Source organism: Sylvia atricapilla, chromosome 5 (assembly GCF_009819655.1).
Source record: "Sylvia atricapilla isolate bSylAtr1 chromosome 5, bSylAtr1.pri, whole genome shotgun sequence".
Taxonomy (NCBI): domain Eukaryota; kingdom Metazoa; phylum Chordata; class Aves; order Passeriformes; family Sylviidae; genus Sylvia; species Sylvia atricapilla.
Window position 1 is genome coordinate 2,047,086 of NC_089144.1, and position 21,813 is coordinate 2,068,898.

The 21,813-nt window shown below is 37.2% G+C and overlaps 1 protein-coding gene across 1 annotated transcript; it reads right to left on the bottom strand.

Annotated features, from left to right (window-relative positions):
- Positions 1-1,270: 1,270 nt before the first annotated feature.
- IQUB (IQ motif and ubiquitin domain containing) lies at positions 1,271-20,848 on the bottom strand. Its single transcript, XM_066318583.1, has 11 exons — positions 20,516-20,848; positions 19,346-19,489; positions 19,062-19,237; positions 18,660-18,815; positions 16,486-16,696; positions 12,584-12,759; positions 8,072-8,242; positions 6,502-6,678; positions 4,864-5,112; positions 4,266-4,451; positions 1,271-1,983 (listed from the first exon to the last, which is right to left on the bottom strand). Exons 1-11 carry the CDS (start codon positions 20,742-20,744, stop codon positions 1,822-1,824), a joined length of 2,037 nt encoding a protein of 678 aa, XP_066174680.1. The 5' UTR covers positions 20,745-20,848; the 3' UTR covers positions 1,271-1,821.
- Between the last annotated feature and the right edge of the window lie 965 nt (positions 20,849-21,813).

A 21,813-nucleotide genomic window follows, 5' to 3' on the forward strand; every position in this document is an offset into this window, starting at 1 on the left:
GTGCCCAGATGGCCAAAAAGGCTGATGGCATCCTGGCCTGGATGAGAAATAGTGTGGCCAGCAGGACTAGAGCAGGGATTGTCCCTCTTGTACTCAGCACTGGTGAGGTCACACCTCAAATGCTGTTCACTGTGAAGCTGCACCTTGAACAGAGTTTTGAGCCCCTCTCTCAAGAAAGAGATTGAGGAGCATGTCCAGAGAAGGGAGTGAAGCTAGTGAAGAGTCTAGAGACAAGAGAAGATGGCCTCAAGTTGCACCAGACGAGATTTGTGTTGGATAATAGGAAAAAAATCTTACTTGAAAGGGTAGTCAAGCCTTGGAAGAGGCTGCCCAGGGGAGTGCTGGAGTCACCCCACCTGGATGTATTGAAAAGCTGTGTAGATGCGGAACTTAGAGACACAGTTTAATGTTGGACTCAATCTTAAAGGTCCTTACAACCTAAATGATTCTAGGATTCCAGAAACCTCCCACACCACCTTGCCTTGAAATCCATGGACTATTGGCTTTTCACATGTTTTTTTAACTATTTCCTTACTTTTTATTTAAATCGTCCTTCTGGAGTTGTAAATTACCTTTTTTTAAAATACGTTCAAGAAGAAAGGAAACAAATGTATAAAGAGGCAGGTTCCTATCTATGTGACTCACTGCCATTCAATGCATAATTTACTTCAAAACTCCTTTTATCACTCTGGGGGAAATTCAGACTTAGCAGCCATTCCTATCTTAAGGCTCAGATGTCAGAAGGCACACGTTAGTCAGCTGGAATTCTCATGAGCTGCAGCCCTGCAGTTAGTTCAGTACTGAACTAAAATCCAGAAATTAATGAAATGAAAATTCTGAATTTAATGGTGACATCAATGGAAAGGTTGCACTGATGTTAAAATGCACTGGTCAGCCAGGTACTGGTTCTACAGTTCCTGTTCTGTTGAGAGAGGCAGTTCAGTTTTCAGCTGTTTGCTGCCAAATACGTGCTTATTTCTCTTTGTAAATGCTACTGCTTTTTCCTGGGTAGTTTCATCTGTTAGAGCAAAAGGCTGGGCCAAAACCACATCTATAATAGATGATTCAAGAAGAACCCTGCAACTTTCTGTTGGATTTTTGATTTTACACCACATCATGTTTTTCTCTGTAACTACGATCAAACAAACTTTTTTAGTCCTGGGGAGAATTTACTTCTTCAAATAATTCAAACTCCTCAAAAATAAACATATTAAAACAGTCTGAAATGTGTATTTCAGATGATGATATTTAAATTACAATACTCAAATAATTAAAATAATTTCAACATCGTGGATACAATAATTACATGCTGGCAGTTCCACTATGACCATGTAGATGAGCTATAGAATATAAAGTTGTTCTTTTGCACAAATGTTTGCAGGGCAAAGCAGCTATACCTGGAAAGCTGTATCTATTCTGTTGTTCTGTAAGAATCCAGGGTTTGAGGGGATTTCTGCCTTATGTGCTTAAGACAAGAAAAGTAAATTTAATTAAATTTAACAGTGTTATAGTATTATTTTTTTAATTAAAGGGTGACAAAGAATTACCAGAATTTTCCCACCAGGAATATTACACTACAGACAGAATGTTCCAAGCAATGCAGGAATACACAGAAAAAATAATCATTGCTCGAAAAACAGAGAATTCACAAAGTTCTTTAACAACATTTTATTTTTTTTAATGAAGTTACAAAACTTGAAATACAGTTAAATTAACTGATTGAGATCAAGTTATTTTCTCCTTAGAAGTTTATTTTGATCTGTGTAGTACAATTAGGGTATGGATGAAAAAGTACATTTCTTTAAAACCTGGGAATTTAGTTCACTTCTTTGACTTTGAAGAATTATGTTTTTTGTAGGTATTTGCATTAGCCTGATTGTTACCTCTGTGCAAAACTGATGACATTGCAGGAATCTGAGAAAAGTAGTTTTTTGCCCGGATATGCTTTTGTTCTATTCTGTAAATAAATGGACCTTCATAAGTCTGAAAAGAAAAACAAATTCAAATCCCATAAATACAATTAAAATACCTAGAAATATCTGTGTTGCATCATATTTTAGACATTGTAAACATTTGCACATATTCTAAACTTTATAAATAGCGACCCTTTAATAAACTAAGGCAGGTTATTTATTTGTATTGGTATGAGGCTCATACACAGTGATGTATTTTGTAGTTCTATAATAATATCTTATGGCCCAGTAGTGAAAATTTCTCCTTGTAAAACATTAGTCATGTTTTAAAACCAGAGTAACTTTTTTTTATCCATTCAAGATAAAACTTATTTATTTCTTTATTTCAGGTAAGAAAATTTGTACTTACATTTGAAAATGTCACTTAGACAGGGACATTTGCAAGGTAAGGACTGTAGGGGCATTTCTTCATAAGAATCAGACTTGTTATTTTAAACTAATTATGGCAGCAAGTTTTTTGCAGAATTTCAGTCAGTACTTGCATGCAGTGGTGACATTTTCCCAAATTCCTAGTTATTAGTAGTACTTGGGATGATGGAATATAAATAACCAGAATATTTATTTGAAAAAACCTTTGGCTATTGCTGTAGTCATTACTTTGAATAATTGCTATTAAATAAAATCACTATGAATAATTGCCATTAAATAAATGGCTTAAGAAGCCTTTTTAGTTGCAAGGAATGAAAAACAATGATTCAATTTGCAATATTCCATCTTTGTCTCATTTTCCTTATTTCACACTTTTCTTTTTTTTTTTGAAGAAGAAGAAAGTTGAATCCTCACCACAACTGATTCACTGAAAGTTGAGTCCTCACTACAACTGGTTCACTTCTATATTTGTTGCAAGAGCTAAAGAAAATATCTCATGGCTTTTACCTGTTCTGACCCAACTCCCACATCCACTGAAGCTAATCAAGTCAGTGGCATTTTTTGACTATGACATGAAATGATAGAAGTGCTCAGTCAGAATCTTTGCCTGCTTAATGCTGGTAACAGGAATTTATGGATGCTGAGGAGCATCACTAGATTCAGATTGTCTGAATAGTATTCTTGACTCACAGTGAGTGAGAGAAATCAATAAAGGGATTTCCAGCTTGAAATCCATTTTACCTTCTAAAGCTAAAGCTCACACAAATGTGTTTGCTTGAAGACACAAGCTGAGTACTCACACAAAAAATATAATGGATTACAGAATTCCTTTTGCCTTTAGAATTCCCTGATATATTCCATCCATAAAGCAATACTTTGAAGAGAGCAATTAATTTGCTCTGTCTATTTGGTTTGCTCTTAAGGCTTCCAAAAAGAAGAGAAATACATAACAGCTGAAGCTGCATTTGTGATGCACATATATTGAGTTAAAAATTGAATTAAGAACACCCTGAACAAAAGAACACTAGGCAACAATGACTGCTGATCATTACTTACATAAATCAATAACCTGGAGCTGAAAGGCTTAATAACCATTATTAAGTGCAGGACAAACACTGTTCACAGGGTTTTCCTGTGCCTTACAAAACTAAATACTCTTAATATATGATGTTCAGTGGAGAGATATTTCCAATGAGATATTTTACCATGTTTAGATATGGAATTGGGGGAGACTGGTGTAAAAAACCAGTTTTGATGAAGAGTTTAACACAGTCCTACGTGGTTTTAACTCAGAAGAGAAATTATGTTTCTATCACTTAAATGCAAACTATAAGGTTACATTGTAAGGGATACTTAGCCAACATTTATGTAGGAAAGTAGTGACAAATTTTATGACAAATACATAAGTTATAGACAAGGAAACATTCTTCTATCTGATGAAATTTAGAAGACTAATGAGAAACTAATGAGGCCAGAGCATGTGCAAGAACACAGGCACACAATTGTTAAGTATTTCTGGTTAGTCTTTAGTATGCTTTTCATCCAGGTTAGCCCTTGTCTGGTCTGATCTGATCTGAAGAAGAGTGCACTCATGGCACTGTTCTCAGCAGGGAGTGTGGATGAGGCCACTCAGCTTCTTGCATTTTCAGGAGAGAGAATAAGGCAGGACAGAGTTCAGGTACATGAAATGAGCTGTACATGCCAAGATGCCTTCTGCATTACTGTCCATTTTGTTTAAGAGTACAGATGCAATCATTTAAATAGTCACAATGAGCCAATTTAAACATGGAAAAGTAAATTGGAAATGAGCCAATTTAAACATGGAAAAGTGTAACGACTGAATTTGGCCCAACATAACTAGTCACGGGATTCTATTAAAACATAACACAAATAATGTAAAAACTAAAGCCCATTGAAATGTACCTTCTGAAGGTTACAGATCTTAAGATGTGCATCTGCCTCCTCTTTAGTGAGGAGAATAGTGTTCCATGGGGACCACTCACGCTGCTTATCCCACCTGACCATAACCAAATCATAGAGGTCACTGCAGGCGCTGAGAGCTGACTGGCAGTTCCACACCTTCTCAATCAGGTACTGCAGATCTGGAAGCTGAAATGAAAAACAGGGTTTAAAAGGAAGAAGCGTGTTTCATTCTACAAGTCTTGCACTCATCCAAATGAAACACTGGGTAAAAATGAAGTTCTGTGCACATGCCATATGATCACTTGGTTAAAGAGCACCTTAACATACATATATACTTTCGGCATAGTTGTTGGAACATCTGGTTCTTTGACCTATCACTAGACCTCTTTTAGTGTATAGCTTGCAAACCACTTTTAAAAGTACACCTATGCTTCAAGAGCTTAAGGGCTGCTTCTTCATGGTGTGGAACATCACATATCACAGGAAGAAGCTGTAGCTTTTAGCCCATTTCTCAACCTGTCAACAACACACACAAAATAAAGGACATACAATCAAAGCCACTGCTTACTGTGAGTAACAATGCTCTTTCCAACAGTACCTGAACTAAGAAAACAATTTTACTATCATCCTGATAATCAGCTTCAGACTTCCTGAGGTTTTCTAGTATAAGTCTGTACTTGAAATATGCTTCTCTTTTCCGAGCCTCATTGTCAAGCCGGTAACACGAGCGACATCTGCCAATGGTGTGGGAATTGGCAGGAATGAGAAACTCAGTAGGTGCTAAGTACTTTTCGCAGCTGGGACAGAAGTAAACATTTTTATAAAGCTTCAAGGGATCTTGTGGAACCTAAAAATTTAAAATAAAAAAAAAAAAGTTAATTTACTCCAGGGTATCTTTGTATTACTTGTCACTCTAACACTGTCAGGATACCTCTTCTGTATCTTCACGCAAGTATTTTAATATGTAAAAGCTGGAAGCATTTATTTTAAAATACCCAATAAAGTGTTGTGATTTTTCTTCGATAGGATACCAAGACTCACTGTATTTTCTTACTGCATTTGCTAAAATCAGTTATATAAATGAGTCAATTCATTTTAATGCTATATGTAGATCCTAAACATTATGTTCCAGTGCTCTTCCTGGTGCTTCTATGTATGCAGATTGTCAGTTATTCTGGAAAGATGACAACACAGAAAAAACCGAAACTAAATTCTCTGCATTTGATTTTTCATGTAGAATCTGGCCTTTATGACAAAGATAAAACCCTAGGTTATGGGCATATTAATATTTTGGCATAAGAATTCAAAATCATCAGACCACATCAGTCCAGAAACAACACGGGAAGAAACTAAACTAAACTTGATAGTGACCTCCTTATCCTCATATTCCTTCACGGATTCTGGTAAGAATGTAAATGTAAATGCAATGTAAAGTCTGTGCAGAGGGACCTAGTCTGTAACTGGATAGTTTGAGCAGTCTAATAATCTTCAATCTCTGCTACAGTACATCTGCTAATAAACCTAGTGTAAAACTAACTGTTAGTTGGTTCTAAATCTAACATCTGCATCTAAATCTGATAGACTCTCTACTCCTGAAATAACACTGACCACTACATGAGGAATGCTCTTCTGACAGATGCAAAACAGACCTTGCTACTTAAAGCAGCAACACATGATAGTGAATCATATTTCTATTTGTAATCTGTAGTCAGAAAAGAAAACCACACAAAACTAACTACATCTGCTTTACACACAGGAGCAACTGATTTTACAACAGAAGGCCAGAGGTTTTGCTTAGGTGCAAGCTCACTAGACACTGACATGAGCAATGCTCTTTTCTGGATGCATGGCAGACTCTCCTCTCCTCTTGACCAGGAGAGAAATCACGACTTCCTCTCTCAGTATATTGGTACCACTTTACTATTACATTTTACTGATACCATCCCGTAAGATCTACCATTTATAACTTTCAGATATTTTATTCCAGACATGAGTTCCTGGCCTCTCTCAGTGCTGCCAGTCACTTGTCAGGTGCTTATAATCATGTCCATGCCCCATGCTTCCTAATAGGACTACATAAATTTGTGGGAAGCCCATGTACTTGCTACGTTTTACTTCCTGAGGAACTCCTCCACCAATTCTACAGCAAAATGTAAAATAAAGCTTTCAATGCTTTTCATCCTCCTTCTCTTTAATTCAATGGCCACTATGCCAGGCTGCAAAAGGAGAGTAATACCTTAACAAACCCAGCAACTCTGGGGTTAAACTCTGGAATTTTGATATACTGAAGAAATAATGTACAAATTCTTTTCCTCAGTCCTTCCAAGTTGCATTCTTTCACCCCTCTTGACATAAGATCGACTTCTCTGTCAATTAATGCCACTATTTCCTCTGTTAATGTACATTCATGTTCCTGAAAAAAAAAAAAAAAAGAGAGAGAGAAAAAGGAAAATAAACTGCATAACAATAAAGAAGCAAACAAACAAAATCATTCAATGAGACATGAAAGTGAACTCTGGATTCTGTGCCCATTACCATTCATACCTCTGTATGTTCATGTAAGAACATGTTCACAGAAGAACTTGTTAGTATCTCAGGGAAAAAATCTCCAATGAAACTAGAAATACAAAAGTGACAATGCTTACAGATTCTGTTTTAAGGGACCTACCAAAGCTGGGAGGAACTGTAAGCCTGGAAGCACTAAAAGATGCTTAGCAGAGGTACTGAACAAGTGCAAAATTTGAAGTCTTCAAAAGCCCAAAGAAATATTTCCCTAAGAAGCTTCCTTTGGCTATGAGATTGGAGGTGTAATATGGATGGGTTTAAAAAAAATGCCACAAGAAAACCCCAAAAATCCACCACACAAAAGGCATGGGAGACTTTACCAGTACGCCTGGAAATCAGTACTTCAGTATTTCAAATGCTGAGCAGGAGATTCTCCAGAAAGAGAGAGACATAACAGTTCAGTGGTTTCTCAGGTAAAGGAGAGTGCTATTATACAGACATTCACTGTTCACTACAGCAATTTTGACTTGTATCAAGATGGGCAAGAGTTCATAAACCAGAAATGCTCTCAATGCCATAGTGACTTTAAATAAAATACTGGCACTACTCAAACAAACAGCAAGATGCTTGTTTGTTTTAATAGGACCAGGAAGCAGCATTCTATTCTAGGCAGATGTCAACAGCATCATCCTGAAAGGACCTTGAAAGCCATTCTTTTTGTACATGAATAAATAAATAAAACCAATATGAAAGACAAAAAGAAATGCAACCAGCTTTAAATTCATTGGAAACACTAGCAGCAGCAGTGGGGGTGGCAGGTGAGGAGCAAAGAGAAGAACAAAAAAATCAGTATTTGCTACCCATAAAACTGGTAATCCAAACCAATAGATAGAAAAGGTTCTAAACAGTTATTTCAAAGAACTGAGAAAAAATAAATGCTAATCGCCACATATATGCCTGCCATGGTTCTCATAAGGTTGATATTAAGCAGTAAACTAAACTTTGGACTAAAATTGTATTATGTAATAATATACAAAGAAGTCTAAAACCACGGGGTTCAAATTCTAACACAGCCTGAAGGCAAATATGCACATGATAAAGTGAAATATGAATTTTGAGTGTATCTGGAATGTAAATTACACTCACACACCAGGTAGTACATGAGGTTCTCTAGCTGCCAGCCCACCATCACAGCACTTGTCTGCCAGCAGCAGCACTGCTTACACATCAACATAATGATGTAACAGTGTCTTTGGAAAGTACAGCTTCAAGCTAAACATAAATAGAAAATGAAACCTTACCTCCACTGTACATTTGAGTGTTAACAGCACAGATGTTCTCTCATCTTTTGGGATGTCCTTTGTGCTAATGCTTTGGTAGATTTCAAGTAGTTCCTTGCCACGGAGATTGTCCTTTGTATCCATTTCAGTGATTCTTCCATCATATGCTTTCCACCTCTTCGGTTGTGCACACTTCAGAAACAATTTGTACAACTCTGAGGCATTAAAATCTGACCACCAGCTGAACAATTGCATTATGATACATCAAGTTTCATCAGACAAATAGGGACCTAATGTTAATGCTTGACTAATGTAAAAGGCTAATTTTACTGCCAATAGTGATGCAGCACCTCTTCCACCAAAGCAAGCATTCAATTGCACACTTTATTTAAAGCTGCAGGTCATGGCAGTTTTGACTTACAGGATATTAAAAGCAAATAATATTCTCCTACAGGGATATGCTCTACTTATTTTAATTGAATTTACTGACAGCAGTGTTAGAATACATTTGCTCTGTATTTCACTTTGCAGTCATAAATCCCTTCAAACTATCAGTAAAAATCAATACGTTCGTTGACTGTGTAAAGATTGTGAATTTAAGACCTTAAAGTCTACTGCAGTAAAAAATATCTCCAGGGAACTGTTCTATTTATACTAGTTGAAGAGAAGGAATAGACTTGGTTAGAGCTAGGGCAAGGTACCTGTTTACAGTTTATCAGATACCTCACCTAGCTTCTTGCTTGCTAAATTAACCACATGCCATATGCCTTATGCTTCAATTATCTCTTTGCACATCTTGAACATTTATAGACAGGAAGACAGTATAGACATGATGTCACCTGCCCCAAGAGGTCTGAAAAGTACAACCATTTTCTTCTTTCCAGAAGACTGGTTTTGGTTTCAAATCACAGTTACATAAAGAAGCAGGTATCCAATTCCAATAGAAAAAGAGTTTTCAAAAGCCTCTACCCATCATTACTTAATTCCATTTCCTTTTCTTAATGGGGAGAGGTATTTGAAACCTCTTTATAGTGTTTTTCACTACATTTGGAACTTAAATGTTCAATAACACTCACAAATTACACCTTGCAGTCTCAGTGTGACCTAACAACAGCAACACTTTGTGTAGCATTCACATGCCCAGTAGTTTTCTGGACATGACCCCAGCATTAACAGAATCATTATTTTGATGAAATAGACTTGATATGGTGAAAAGTAATCAAAATATCAAGAATATTAGATAGCTAGAAGAGATGTGATTAGTTATGATTAATTATCACCATGCTCAAACCAGGCTTTTCATCACTTTTAAATAAATAAAGTTAGGCAAAGAAAAGAAAGACAAAATAATTTAAAAAAATATTTAGTATCAAATTAATGACATTTAATTAATAATCAGTGGGGGTAGAACTCTAATTAAAAGAGATATGTGACCAAAGGTCACATTTCAGAACCAAAACTGAGAAATGCAATAGCAAAACCAGACATCAGCTAAAAGAAAACCCCAAAACAACCAGCTCTTAACTACTTGGTGAAATCTTTGCATTTCTGCAAAACTAGAGCAAGGCAATTTTTTTTCTCTGTCATAAATAGGGAGCATTCTACTGTATCTTCATTTTGGTTCAATATCTTTGTACAATACTAGAAATTCCTAAAAAAACTCCAAAACGAAACAAAAAACTCCCCAAATTTTGCAACCAATAAAATTCAGACTGACTCAGAAGGTCTATCATGTTGTCAATCCTCTGTATGTTAGACTGGGACAAACTACTGCTTTCCATGTAGTAGTTAATTCAGTACCTACATTTGATCCTCTCCAAGGAAATCACTTACAACAACAGAGAAAGGTCATTTGTTTATGCTAGAAAGAACCAATGGCCAGAGCAGACTCTAGGAAATAGTAAAATTAGATTCTTCTGATAATTTGCAAACCCAGTATGTGCAAGCAGTTTTGGTATCCTGTTCTATAAACAGCCTTTAATACAGACAAATTGTATTATTATAATTAATTCTTCAAAAAGATATCTGTAACTTTTTGTACTTTTTCTTAGTGCCTTATCATAGCTGGGTATTACATTAAAACATTTTAAAATGTAAAAAAAAACAAAACAAAACAAAAGAAAAAAAAAAAAAACCCACGACATCTTTTTCAGAAAAAAGAAAGACTCGAAAGTTCTCTGATTTCAGGACTATTTTTCTGTACTCCAGACTGACATGAGAAAAACTAAAACTTTGAGATCTTCTGCCAGCTTCCTCTTGTCTTTTAGTCTGCTGGCAGTGCTGTGGAATTTACAATAATCCTGTTATCTGTATTACTTCAGAATGCAAGGCTACTACAACTACACTCTGCTGCCAGTGCATGAAAGCAGAAAAAAGCACCTGAGGTGAGAAACACACAGACAGAGAGAAAAACGTAAGTATAATAAAAAAAAATCCATAGGATGTCTGCAGAAATAGTACAAAGCACGAAAGGTATGAACTGAGTGACAGTTAATAATTACACAAATTTCTTTAAGTAAGCATGATTGCTGTATAAAAGCTTAATCCAATACTTCCTCTCCAAAGTCCAAATGCTGAAGAAGAACAAGCTCAGCATAAAGAAGAACCCCACAGAACACAGTGCCCACACAAGCAGTATTGACCTCCACAAGAGCACACATGCCTGGGGAGGTTCATGCTTAAAGGAGCAAAGAAGGGAACAAAGGTTTCCATGGAGAAGCAGGTTTGGTACCACACTGGCTACTGCAGCTTGCAGTCTTCAGATGTGAAAGATGTTATTCCAGTTTTAACTGGGAAGTGTCCAGATTCACATCACCAGCTTGAAATTCAAGAAAAAAATAAATAGTCCCTATTCAAGTACTCAACAATAAATTTCGTACTGTAATTTAAAGTGCTTAAATTGCAGTGTTATAGCAAACCATCCATTTAATTTTGAGACTTAAACTTTATTTCGTTTATCTTTTTTAAAAAATGCAGAGATTTTAACTTTTTCTCTGAGTTAGAGCTGTCAATGCCAACAGTTTAGAACAACATTCAAAATCCTACAACTTATATGATAAAAAAACCACAAAAAGTTGCACTAGCTCAATAGATTTTAAAATTAAAAATATTACAGTCTTTTTCATGAAAAACATAATTTAGATATATAAAATAGGAATAAAGAAATTATTAGTAACTGCTTCAGGAGAATGTCCACTGTTTGGAAAGACAAAATATCTGATCACATCTCTGATGTGTCTCCTGATTCTCCAAACATTAACTCTCACTGAGAGTTCTTGTGCTGAAGAACATTTTGCTTTTGATTCTAGATGTAAAAAAAATCTGCACAGCTTGTCAGAATATGTGCTTGAAGTAATCTGTACAGGTAGGACACTGGAAATCAGTCCTTATGGGAAAAGTAATGACCAAATGAGTTAAGGGAGAAATATATTTGCTTTGACTGTTCCAAGCTTCTTTTTCTTAGAAGGCAACAGAAAAGACTGTAAGTAGTAGAGGCAAACATTAAAGACTAAAATGATTTAAGGCTCTGAAAATATTCCTAATTATTTGGTTTTCTGTTTTTTTTTTTTTCATTCTTGAAAGCAGTAAGACAGAAAACAGTCATACCACAGCAATAAATGAGGTAACAGTTCCACCAACATTTCAGATAAGCAATTTGTTCATAATGAGAAATGTAATACATTTTATCAAATCACATTTAGAGTACAGTTCCTCTGCATCAGTAATAAAAAGAATGAAAAAAAGGTCTCTTTAGGAAAAAAATGCCGTTTTTACTATTAAGCACTAAATAGTCAAATTTGAAAATAGTAATAATAAATAGATAGCTAAAATCTATTATTGTTGCTGTATTTCTTTCCATAATCATGCCACATACTTTGAAAATAAACTATTATTTTTTTCCAGTGGCTGGACATCTACCTAAAAGGACAAGGCTTTTTATACTTGACATTAACGTACCATTGAATTTAATGCAATTTTAAATCACCTTTGTGAATGAAGGAATTATTATATTTTTTTTATAAAGACTGAAGAACACTTACCTTAAATATCATCCCCAAGACTATACCTGAATGAAATCTCAAGTTCTAATGGAACTAAAGTCAGTAATTTAATAACTGAGTTTAACATCAGATTCAAAGCCTTCTCTAAAAGAAAACAGAGTAAATGCTTTTTTTAAAGACAGACATATGATGACCAGAGGCCTGTTCTCATTTGGGAAATTAATGACAAATTTACTTCCCAAGAAGCATATTTGTATTACTATAATTTATTATATTTATGGTATAATTTTTAATAGTTAACAGCCTTAATGATGTTCAACCTTCCATCTGTCTGACAGCTATGAAATTCTCAGCTCAGAAAAAGAAATTTACTGAAGTGTATTGATGTGAACAATCAGGTAATTTGGATATTTATAACATTAGCATTCACATGATTAACTGTTAAAACCTACAGAAGTTACTTTTTGTAATTTGCAGGTGTATTTTCTGTTCCTGTACTTTGGAATTGTTTATGATCAGCCTAATTACTCACCTTACCCAGAAGGTGCAGTATTGATTTTTGTTGGTTCTCCAGATTAGCATCTAGTTTGTGCATCCCAATGCAAGCAATGAGCTGTGTCTCTTCTTCCAGAAGTGCACAAAGTGCTGCTTTTCTTTCAGCTCCAGTAAAGGTTCTGTTAATTCTCTCTGTCTCTTCCTGCATCCATACTGCAGATACAAATATTTGGAGTATTTTTTACAAGATGATTTCCAGCAAAACTTCTGCTTTCATATTTAAGAAACAACATAATTGACTTTTCTTTCAATATTCACTAAAAGCCAGTTTCCATTTTAGGGAATTGATGGTTTTGGCTATTTTCAATACATGCAAGATGGCCTAGAAACGAATGTAAATTATACAGATGTTCTGTGAGAGTATGTGTGTGTACATCAATTCCAGACTGCCAATTTGTACTCCAAACTCAAAGATGAGTAGGAGAAAAAGCAGCTCTATGTGAGAAAAAGAATTTAGCTCCTGTGAAAATATATGATGAAATGGCTGCATCTTACTGTGCTACCACTAGTACTCAGTGCTGAGAATATTACTGCTTCTTCCTGTATAAATGAGTAAAATCTAAAGAAGCTTGAAGCCCTCCAAAACCAAGATAAAACTTGACTGCCAGTCACATTTAGCACTCCAGGTCTTACACTGGATATTGAAGTGCTATCACCTTTTGCCATGCAAGGTAGATGAATCTGCATTAATAACACGACAGGCACTGCTTTACTCTCCCTTTCCTCTTCCACAACATGACCCTCCAAGTGGATGGAAGTGGCCACAGAAGAAGCCACAGGGTGCTCATGGCAGCAGCACACGGATCAGTACCATGCTGTGTAAGAATCTGACCCCCTGACACTTAGGCTGCTGATATACAGGTTTAGAAAAATCTGCTTGTCAAATCAAACTGTGTTTACTGCCTTTGCATATGCTGTGACAATTCCTGGCTTCTCTGAAAAGTCTGATCCAGTTCAAGCACCTCTGGAGTTTTGTAGGGAATTTTATAAGATCCAAAACTTCAACATTTCTGAATAATATCTCAAAGAGTTGTTATCGTCCCAGAACAGTTACGCAAAAGCAAAACGCAGTAAAAGAAAACCATCCAATATGTGATGCACTGAAAAAACCTGTAACATCCTGGATCAGGTAAGATTAGAGGCAGGAGGAGGGGAAGGAGGAAAGCTTATTTTTTGCCTGTGGCTTCTTATCTACAATACCTTATGTTTTCAATTTTTAAATATTTCAATTAATTTCCTTAAGGCTCTTCAAGCTGTAATATGACAGCTGTCTGACAAGTTCTGAGAACCCTGAGATATATTTTAAATAAAGCCAGTTCAGCAAACAACACTATTATATAGAATTAATTTACATAAAGCTTTATTTGGCCTGGAGGGGGCAGCAACTTCTAAGGTGGAGCTGATAAATACAGTGAGCAATTTTAAACTTTCAGAAATGAAGAAGATCTCACTCACCATGGATACTGACCTCTTGATTGCCCATTTGCATGCAACCAAGTTAAAACACTTCTCTTAGATTATCTGTTCTGTAGGCAGAGATTTTACTCACTACAATTTTTATTCCAGTGTTTCTAAAGCAAAATAGTTCATACTTCTCAAATAAATAATACATGGCTATGCAGACATGCTGAATATATAGATATATCTCATTTGAAAGATACAGTCAACAGGCAAGTTTTTGTACCACCAGGAATTGCTTGTACTGGGTGACCCTGTAATAGTAACCCTGTTGTGATTGCAGCAATAACCTTCAGAGATCCCTGGAGGACAACAGTCTCATTCTATTCCTGTCACAATGATTTAGCTTGTGTAAACTGCTGGCACTATAAGAATGCAAAATTTTTTCAGATGCAGGTCGGAAAAAAAGCCCCAACTTCCTAGAATTATTGAGCTCTATTAAAATGAAGAGCACAACTGCAAATCTCCATGTAGAGAAGCAACTAGTCAACACTAGTTAACAAAAACTAAACAGTGATATTGATACAAGACCATTATTTTTAACAAAATATATAAAAAAACACCCATTTCAAATACTGGAATTTGTTCTGTTCTGAAGTGGCACATGTTTTTTTCAAGTTGTCTAGGTGTGAAATTACTGAACATGCTTGACTGAAAGTTTTATTATTTGTGATTCCAAAGTCATTAAGTTAAGCAGAAGGCACTTGCATAACCATAAGTTTCAAATCTAAAAATATCATGAAGATCAGCACTCTTCCAGAACTTGAACTGAACTTGGTTGTTTCTACTGCAAGTAAGACTTTCTGCACTTAAAAAAAAAAAAAGAAAAGAGGATCATACATCTGATAGCACAGCAGTCTGTAGTCTGGAAGCACCTTCTTGAAGAAAATACTGCAGAAAATCAGATGCCAAATAGTAAAACTTCCCATATGTGGCATGGAAAAAAGTACTATTTGAGTACCTTGGCTTTTGACTACTTAGTGACTACACCTTTAAAAGAGCTTGACTCGGGAACTGAAAAGCAAACTTTTTACAAAGAAAAAGAAAGGGGATAGACAACCCCAAAAAACCCACAAATCTCATGAAGATACCATTCCAACAACTGCAAAGTTCAAGACAAGAAATAATTTTTACATTTGTCACGAACAGTGATATTTATAAATCATTTATTAATTCAGACAAAGCAATTTGTTCAATGCCACACAGAGTATGACAGCATTAAAAGATTAGTGTATAACTTGGGAATTCTTGAATCGTGATCCTAAGCTCTATGAATAACACATGCCACCAAATTTATGCTCAGTTTACCACTGAAGAAAGAGCAGAGATGGTTTAAGGTAGGGCAGGTGGGTTTGTAATGAAGTAGGCAATCCATTAGGTCAGTTTTGCTACAGGGACAACAATATCCAAACTGTCAAAGAGCTATACCATAAGGCACTATAAAGCCTAGATAATGTAAGAGTTGTTACAAGTCACAGTACAAACCTGTGGCTTTAAAAGAGACTTTGTAAAAGCCCAAAATTTGTCTTGCTGTTTCATTATATGCTCGTACAAGCACACAGCTTTTGACTGTTTCTATTTTTCCAAAAGGACATACTCTAAGTTTTATGTTCAATTTGCACCATTAGATTCTTCTAAGGTTTTATGTCAATTATCACCAGTATTCACATTATTTTTCTGGGAAAGTTTAGAGATGCTTGCCTGTATCATCATCTATTCCGAGAACAGGAAATGTATGACTTTCAAAATGCAGAACTCTTAAGAGAAATTTAAAATTCTGACCACAGAGTTTTGTGAAACACAGAATGAAATAGAAAGGAGAAAAAGCATAAGCAGAGGATGGCTAAGATAAAAGGAATAACTTCTGTCATATGTTGTAAAATTCTGTAAAAAAATTTAATCCATTATAAAAGTCTATAGCAAATGATGAATTATGGTTCTTGACACGAATTTCTTCACAGAATTGTTTTCAGCATCTCAAATGTAAAGTGAAAGATAAAAGTAACACTGGTCTAAAAAAACCCTTTTTGTTCTTCCAGCTGACCTTAATTTTAGACATAAATTAAAAAAAAAAAAGTTAACAAAACTCCCAAATAGCACCATTCCACAAGCCAATTATTTCCTAAAAAGGTGTATTGGTTTTGGCTGCAATCAAATTAATTTTTAGTCATCCAACATCCTTGGATGTTGTGTTACCAACATCCAGCACTTGTAAGGTGCTTACAGAGCATCAAGGCCTTCTCTCTATTTCTAGTAATACATGAAGATAAAATAATTATTTTAAAATGAAACTAATTCCACTGCAAAGTGGAAAAAAAAAAACCATGGAAGTATCTATAAAAACACGTAAATCTCCTAAGTTTGTTTTAAACAAACAGTACTATTTTGTTGCTTTAAGGATATCTCTTTAAGAAAACTTACATTCCAAGTCATGGTACAGTAGCTCAAAGTCTTCTTTTGTTTTAGGGTTCAGTTTTTTCTCATACTCTCTCCTCAGTTTATCTTCTTTCTCCTTTTTTTTCTGTAATTCTTCTTGTGCCTCCAATTCCAGCCTTAACCTCCTTTGCTCCTTCAGATTTTGTACTAAATTTATGGCATACCAACGACGGAAATATTTCTGTAATACTATTACCTACATTGGATACAATACCAAAGAATTATGAATTTAAAACAAAACAACGTAGTATTTTGTAGCATAGTATTGTTTTTTCCTTAACTGTTCTTTTCTCCAGCTCCCTAACTACATTTTCTAAGATTTTTCTTGTAGTGAAACTAATTTAAATGTTACAAAATCAGTCATGTATTATTAGTTTATGGACTAGTATGATTGCTCAGTTAGATAACTGCAGGAATTTAACCAGTGAGTACAGAGGATAAAATAGGTTCAAATAATCAAATCAAAATATAAACGACATTTAAATATCTATTTTTCTTTTTCAATTCTCCCCTAATTTTTTTTCCATGTACTGTTTTTATTCTTTTCCTTATCTTACTACCAATTTACAGAGTGGAAATGTAGACACATTTCTTTTAAATTTCTAGCTACAAAAATCAACACATAGACACAAAATCAACTGCATTTTATTTGTGAACAAATAATGAAAGTGAAATTACGAATGCAGTTTTGACAGAAATGAAAAAAGAAAATTAATTCATTGGCCTTCCCAAGCTGTGGCTGTTGAGGACTGGGGAAATGTCTACAGTATGTTAAGGGAGGATACTGCACAAGTCTCACCTTTTTCTGGCTGAGTTAGAATTTCCACTACAGGTAGTTTAAGCAGATCAGTACCATGAGATAATAATGATTGGTCAGCATCAAAAGCTATCAAGCACAAAATCATACCAATACACTGTCTCTGGTACTACCTTAATCTAAAACTTCTCTTGAATCTATCTTCAAACAGTATTTCAATATGGACCTATACTGCACTGTACAAATCTGTGAATGTGAATCAACACCAAGCTGACATCTCTCCACTGTGCATTATAAATTACCTATAGATACACTACAGATTTCAATAAATGTAACTGAAGACCACAGTATTGATATTCCTGAGGAAATTACTCCCTACTTGGGTTCCACTTCTACAAGATGCTCATTGCTGTCAGCTAAAGCTGACCAATTTAAGAAGTTCTTACAAGAAAACTTCTACCCAGAAAATTTTAAAGATCTTGCCAACCATGTCAATATAATTACCAATACAATTATTCTGCTTAGACACCTCGGGAATCAACTGTTTCTCCATTCAGTCAGATTCAGACTGTCTACTTTCAGCAGTCAAATGAATAACTAGAGCATTTACAAAGCAGTGCCTCACCTAACACAATTTAGGGCATCCTTGATTTAGATGTGCAGTCAGGGAATACATGGTTTCCAAAAAGCAGTGTGGAATCCCTAGATGGTATCCTCTGCACAAGGAATATGCAGGATCTGTAATCTGAACTGCCTTCACGAGGCAACTCAGTGCACCAGAAAACCCCACAGACACACTGCCCGTGTTTGAACAGCTCATTTCTACCTTAGAGTCAAAGCAGGGAGCCTGAACAGAATCCAAAACAGACCACTTTGCCCAAGGTAACCTCCTAAGTCTGATAGAAACCCAACCAAATGGACAACACAAAAAGCTGAATGCAGATTTCCTCAATCCTAACCCAATACTCCACCTATTTCAGGCCATACTTAAAACATGTAGTTTAGATTCTTCCAAAGACATCACGAGAATGTTGTTGAACAAGACTGCTTTAATCCTTAATGCTCTCTTAATCCTTAATGCTCTACATGGAAATTTAACTGCCACTGTGAGACAGAGTCCTATCTCCCAGTTGATAAATAAAATTTGGCGAATGTGAAACCACGACAACAATAAATTCAGAATTCTTAATATTTAAGAGATTGCGAGGTATCAAATGTCACTAAAATCACAGAGCAAAACACATGCTTCCCCTGTATCTGAAAGATGACAAAAGATGAGCATAAGACATTTTACAGTTCACTTTTAAATTTAGTCTTTGAACACTCTGAACACTCACTGACTATTCAGATAACCATCACAATACATTATTTTACAGGTAGTTACAAACAGAGAAGGACTTACTGCTTCAAGCCTACGTTTATGGTACTCCTCTGCTGTAAAATACTTTCCAGGAGTTATTAGTTTGTCAGTCATGTTTGATACATAAAGGCCAATTTTAGTCATCTGTGTCGATGTTGTATTTCTTGTTTGTTGTGGCTTGTTTTTTTCCATAACCGTCTGGGGAAAAAAAATGAATGTCAGATGAGAAGAAAATACTCAGAGATTTTTTTCCTCATTACAGTAAGTGGCTGTAAGCTATTAACAGTAAGAATCATAAGATTAATGATATTTATCCACTAAATACTTTCATTTGCACATTTATCTCAGATTTACTTCCTCCTTCCTCTCAGAAACAGTGTCAGCATTCTGCCATATTCCATTTGGCAAAAACAACATTCTAAAAAGACATTACAAAGCCTTTACCTGTGTTGCCTTACAAAATAACTGAATTCCTTTGTCAGGTCGTTTTTTGGGTTTCGTTTGTGATCCTGCATTATGAAATTCCACTCCTGTTGACACATTCCTAAATCCACCCAGAAAAGGTTTATTATAGGAAGGTCTTTCAATTTTTACAAGTACATCTTGAAAGGAATCCAAACCTGTTAAAAATGGAAGTTCCAAAATATAAATATTGTTTCTTTCATTAACACATCTTTAGACCGTAATTATTATGTATGTATTGATAAACATGCAAAACCAGCATTTACCTGTTTGTACACTGACAGTTATGATATCAGGCATGTGATAATCTGATTGAATGACTTCTCCAAGGAAATGTTCCTGATTCTCAGACTGGTCAGTTTCATCAAAATTAGTCTCTGTAAATGTTTCATTATCCTCAATCATGCTTGCTAAAAATAAAACCAAAATTCATTCCTGAGAAGCTTCTCAAAACAAATAACTTTCAAGTTTACCCCAGGATGATTTTATTATGACACTGCCACACAGAATAATCACAGTTTTTTCAGGTGGAAAGACAGTCTATCTGAAATCTGAAATAGGATTATCATACAATTTTAAAGGTGATACTTAATGCAATAGTGTCATCACATAAAGACATTCCTAGCCAGCTTCTCAGAATCAGAGCAGATGAATGCAGCCCAGCCAAGAGGAAAGTAGGCAGCAAGTTCATACTAGAAATTGTTATTCCCTGTGCTCAGGTGCTGAAAAGGAAAAGCTCCTTCTGTTCTGAAGAACTAAAAAAAAGGGGTCGTGTATTGGGAAGATGAAGTGACTGAAGACACCCAGAACAGTGAAATACAGGTGTAGGAAATGATGGAGCATTTGGGGGACTGCAGGAGAAAGACAAGAATAAGGAAAGGTGGGAGGTAAGTTACAGGGGAATCTAAGAAAGGTAGAATAGAAAGGTGATTTCTGTAATATTAAAAACTTAATTTCACAGAATCACAGAATGTGTAGGTTGGAAAGGACCTTCAAGATCATCGAGTCCAACCCAGCCCTAACACCTCAACTAAACCCAGTGCCACATCCAGTCTTTTTTTAAACACATCCAGGGATGGTGACTCCACCACCTCCCCAGGCAGACCATTCCAGTACTTTATCACTCTTTCCATAAAAAACTTTTTCCTACTATTAAAACACACATACAAAATAAGTATACCTACTCATACACATTCCTGGAAATACGGATCATTCTATAAAATGCCATCTAGAAATGACTATGACAGTTTGAGATAAAGGATACATTTCTCACCTTTGGAGGTTCAAGTGAGAATTTAAAAAGTTACTGCAGGACCAAATCCCAGCAAGTATAAACAGAATGAGGGTATGTGGGGATGCAAGAAGCTACAACCAAATTGAAGAAAAGAAGTATCTCTTTAAACCATTAATGCCCAACATTTTAACGACTTCTGTACCTCTCTCTGTCCCATTTGCTGTATTCTCTGGTAGTAGAGAATTTTGAGAAGGAGACTGCTGGTCCCAGCCCTCCTCTGACTGTTCATTGTCTGCAGATTCTGGAAGCAGAGGTTCCTCTGCTGGGTCCTCAGCCTCTCCGACTGCTTCTCCTTGTGAGGATGCAGGTGATTGCTCTGCACCTGGTCCTTCTGATGGAACAACTTCAAAGCTATCTGATGCATCTTCCATTTCTTAAAGCAAGGGTTGCATGCTTTTAACCTTTCTGCAAGAATAATCATAGGATCTACTATAAATTGCATACTGGCACGTTCCTGCTACAAGAATTACGGGTAACTTTCTGTTCTGAAAAGCCTTTCCTGTATCTATTCCCAAAAGGCCTATTGAGAACACCATGAGATCTTTGCTTCCACCGAACAGAAAGCACTTTGGGCTGGTGTTTACCAAATGTAACACTCCAAGCCAGGTAGAAGCGCAGTTTTTACCTCTTGTTTTCTGCCTTTAGAACAAGGTGATCCAAGGGGCTATCACCCAGAGACAGCACACCTTTATGATTTTCCGAGCTGCCACCGAAATGACACTGGCTGGAAGAGTCCAAAGCCCATATCCCCCAATATAAGAGCACAATCAAACCCGCACGACCCGGGACGCGGCTCCCGGCGGGATCCCGGGGATGCTGAACCGCTCAGGGCGGCCCCAGGCCCGCTGCGCTCCGGGGCCCGGCCGGGACCCCCGGGACACCTCCGGGCCCTCGGCACCTCCCGGGACCCCCGGGGCACCTCCCGGGACCCCCGCACATCCCGGGACCCCCGCACATCCCGGCCCAGCCCTCGGCACCTCCCGGCCCGGGACCCCTGGGACACCTCCGGGCCCTCGGCACCTCCCGGCCGGGACCCCCGGGACACCTCCCGGCCCGGCCCCCGGCACCTCCCGGGACCCCGAGACATCTCCCGGCCCTCGGCACCTCCCGAGACCCCCGCACTTCCCGGCCAGGACCCCCGGGACACCTCCGGGCCCTCGGCACCTCCCGGCCGGGACCCCCGAGACACCTCCCGGGACCTCCGGGACACCTCCGGGCCCTCGGCACCTCCCGGGACCCCCGGGACACCTCCCGGCCCGGCCCTCGGCACCTCCCGGCCCGGGACCCCCGGGCACCTCCCGGGACCCCGAGACATCTCCCGGCCCTCGGCACCTCCCGAGACCCTCGCACTTCCCGGCCGGGACCCCGGGGGCACCTCCCGGCCCGGGACCCCCGGGACACCTTCCGGGACCCCGGAACATCTCCCGGCCCGGCCCTCGG

Excerpts from the sequence above, each read along its gene's own strand:
- IQUB (XM_066318583.1), bottom strand. The coding sequence starts at position 20,744 with ATGGAAGATGCATCAGATAGCTTTGAAGTTGTTCCATCAGAAGGACCA. Across the intron at positions 18,816-19,061 it reads TATTTTGTAAGGCAACACAG|ACGGTTATGGAAAAAAACAA; the intron begins GTAAAGGCTTTG and ends TTTTTTCCCCAG. Across the intron at positions 4,452-4,863 it reads AAATTGTTTTCTTAGTTCAG|CTTCCAGATCTGCAGTACCT; the intron begins GTACTGTTGGAA and ends TTTTCATTTCAG.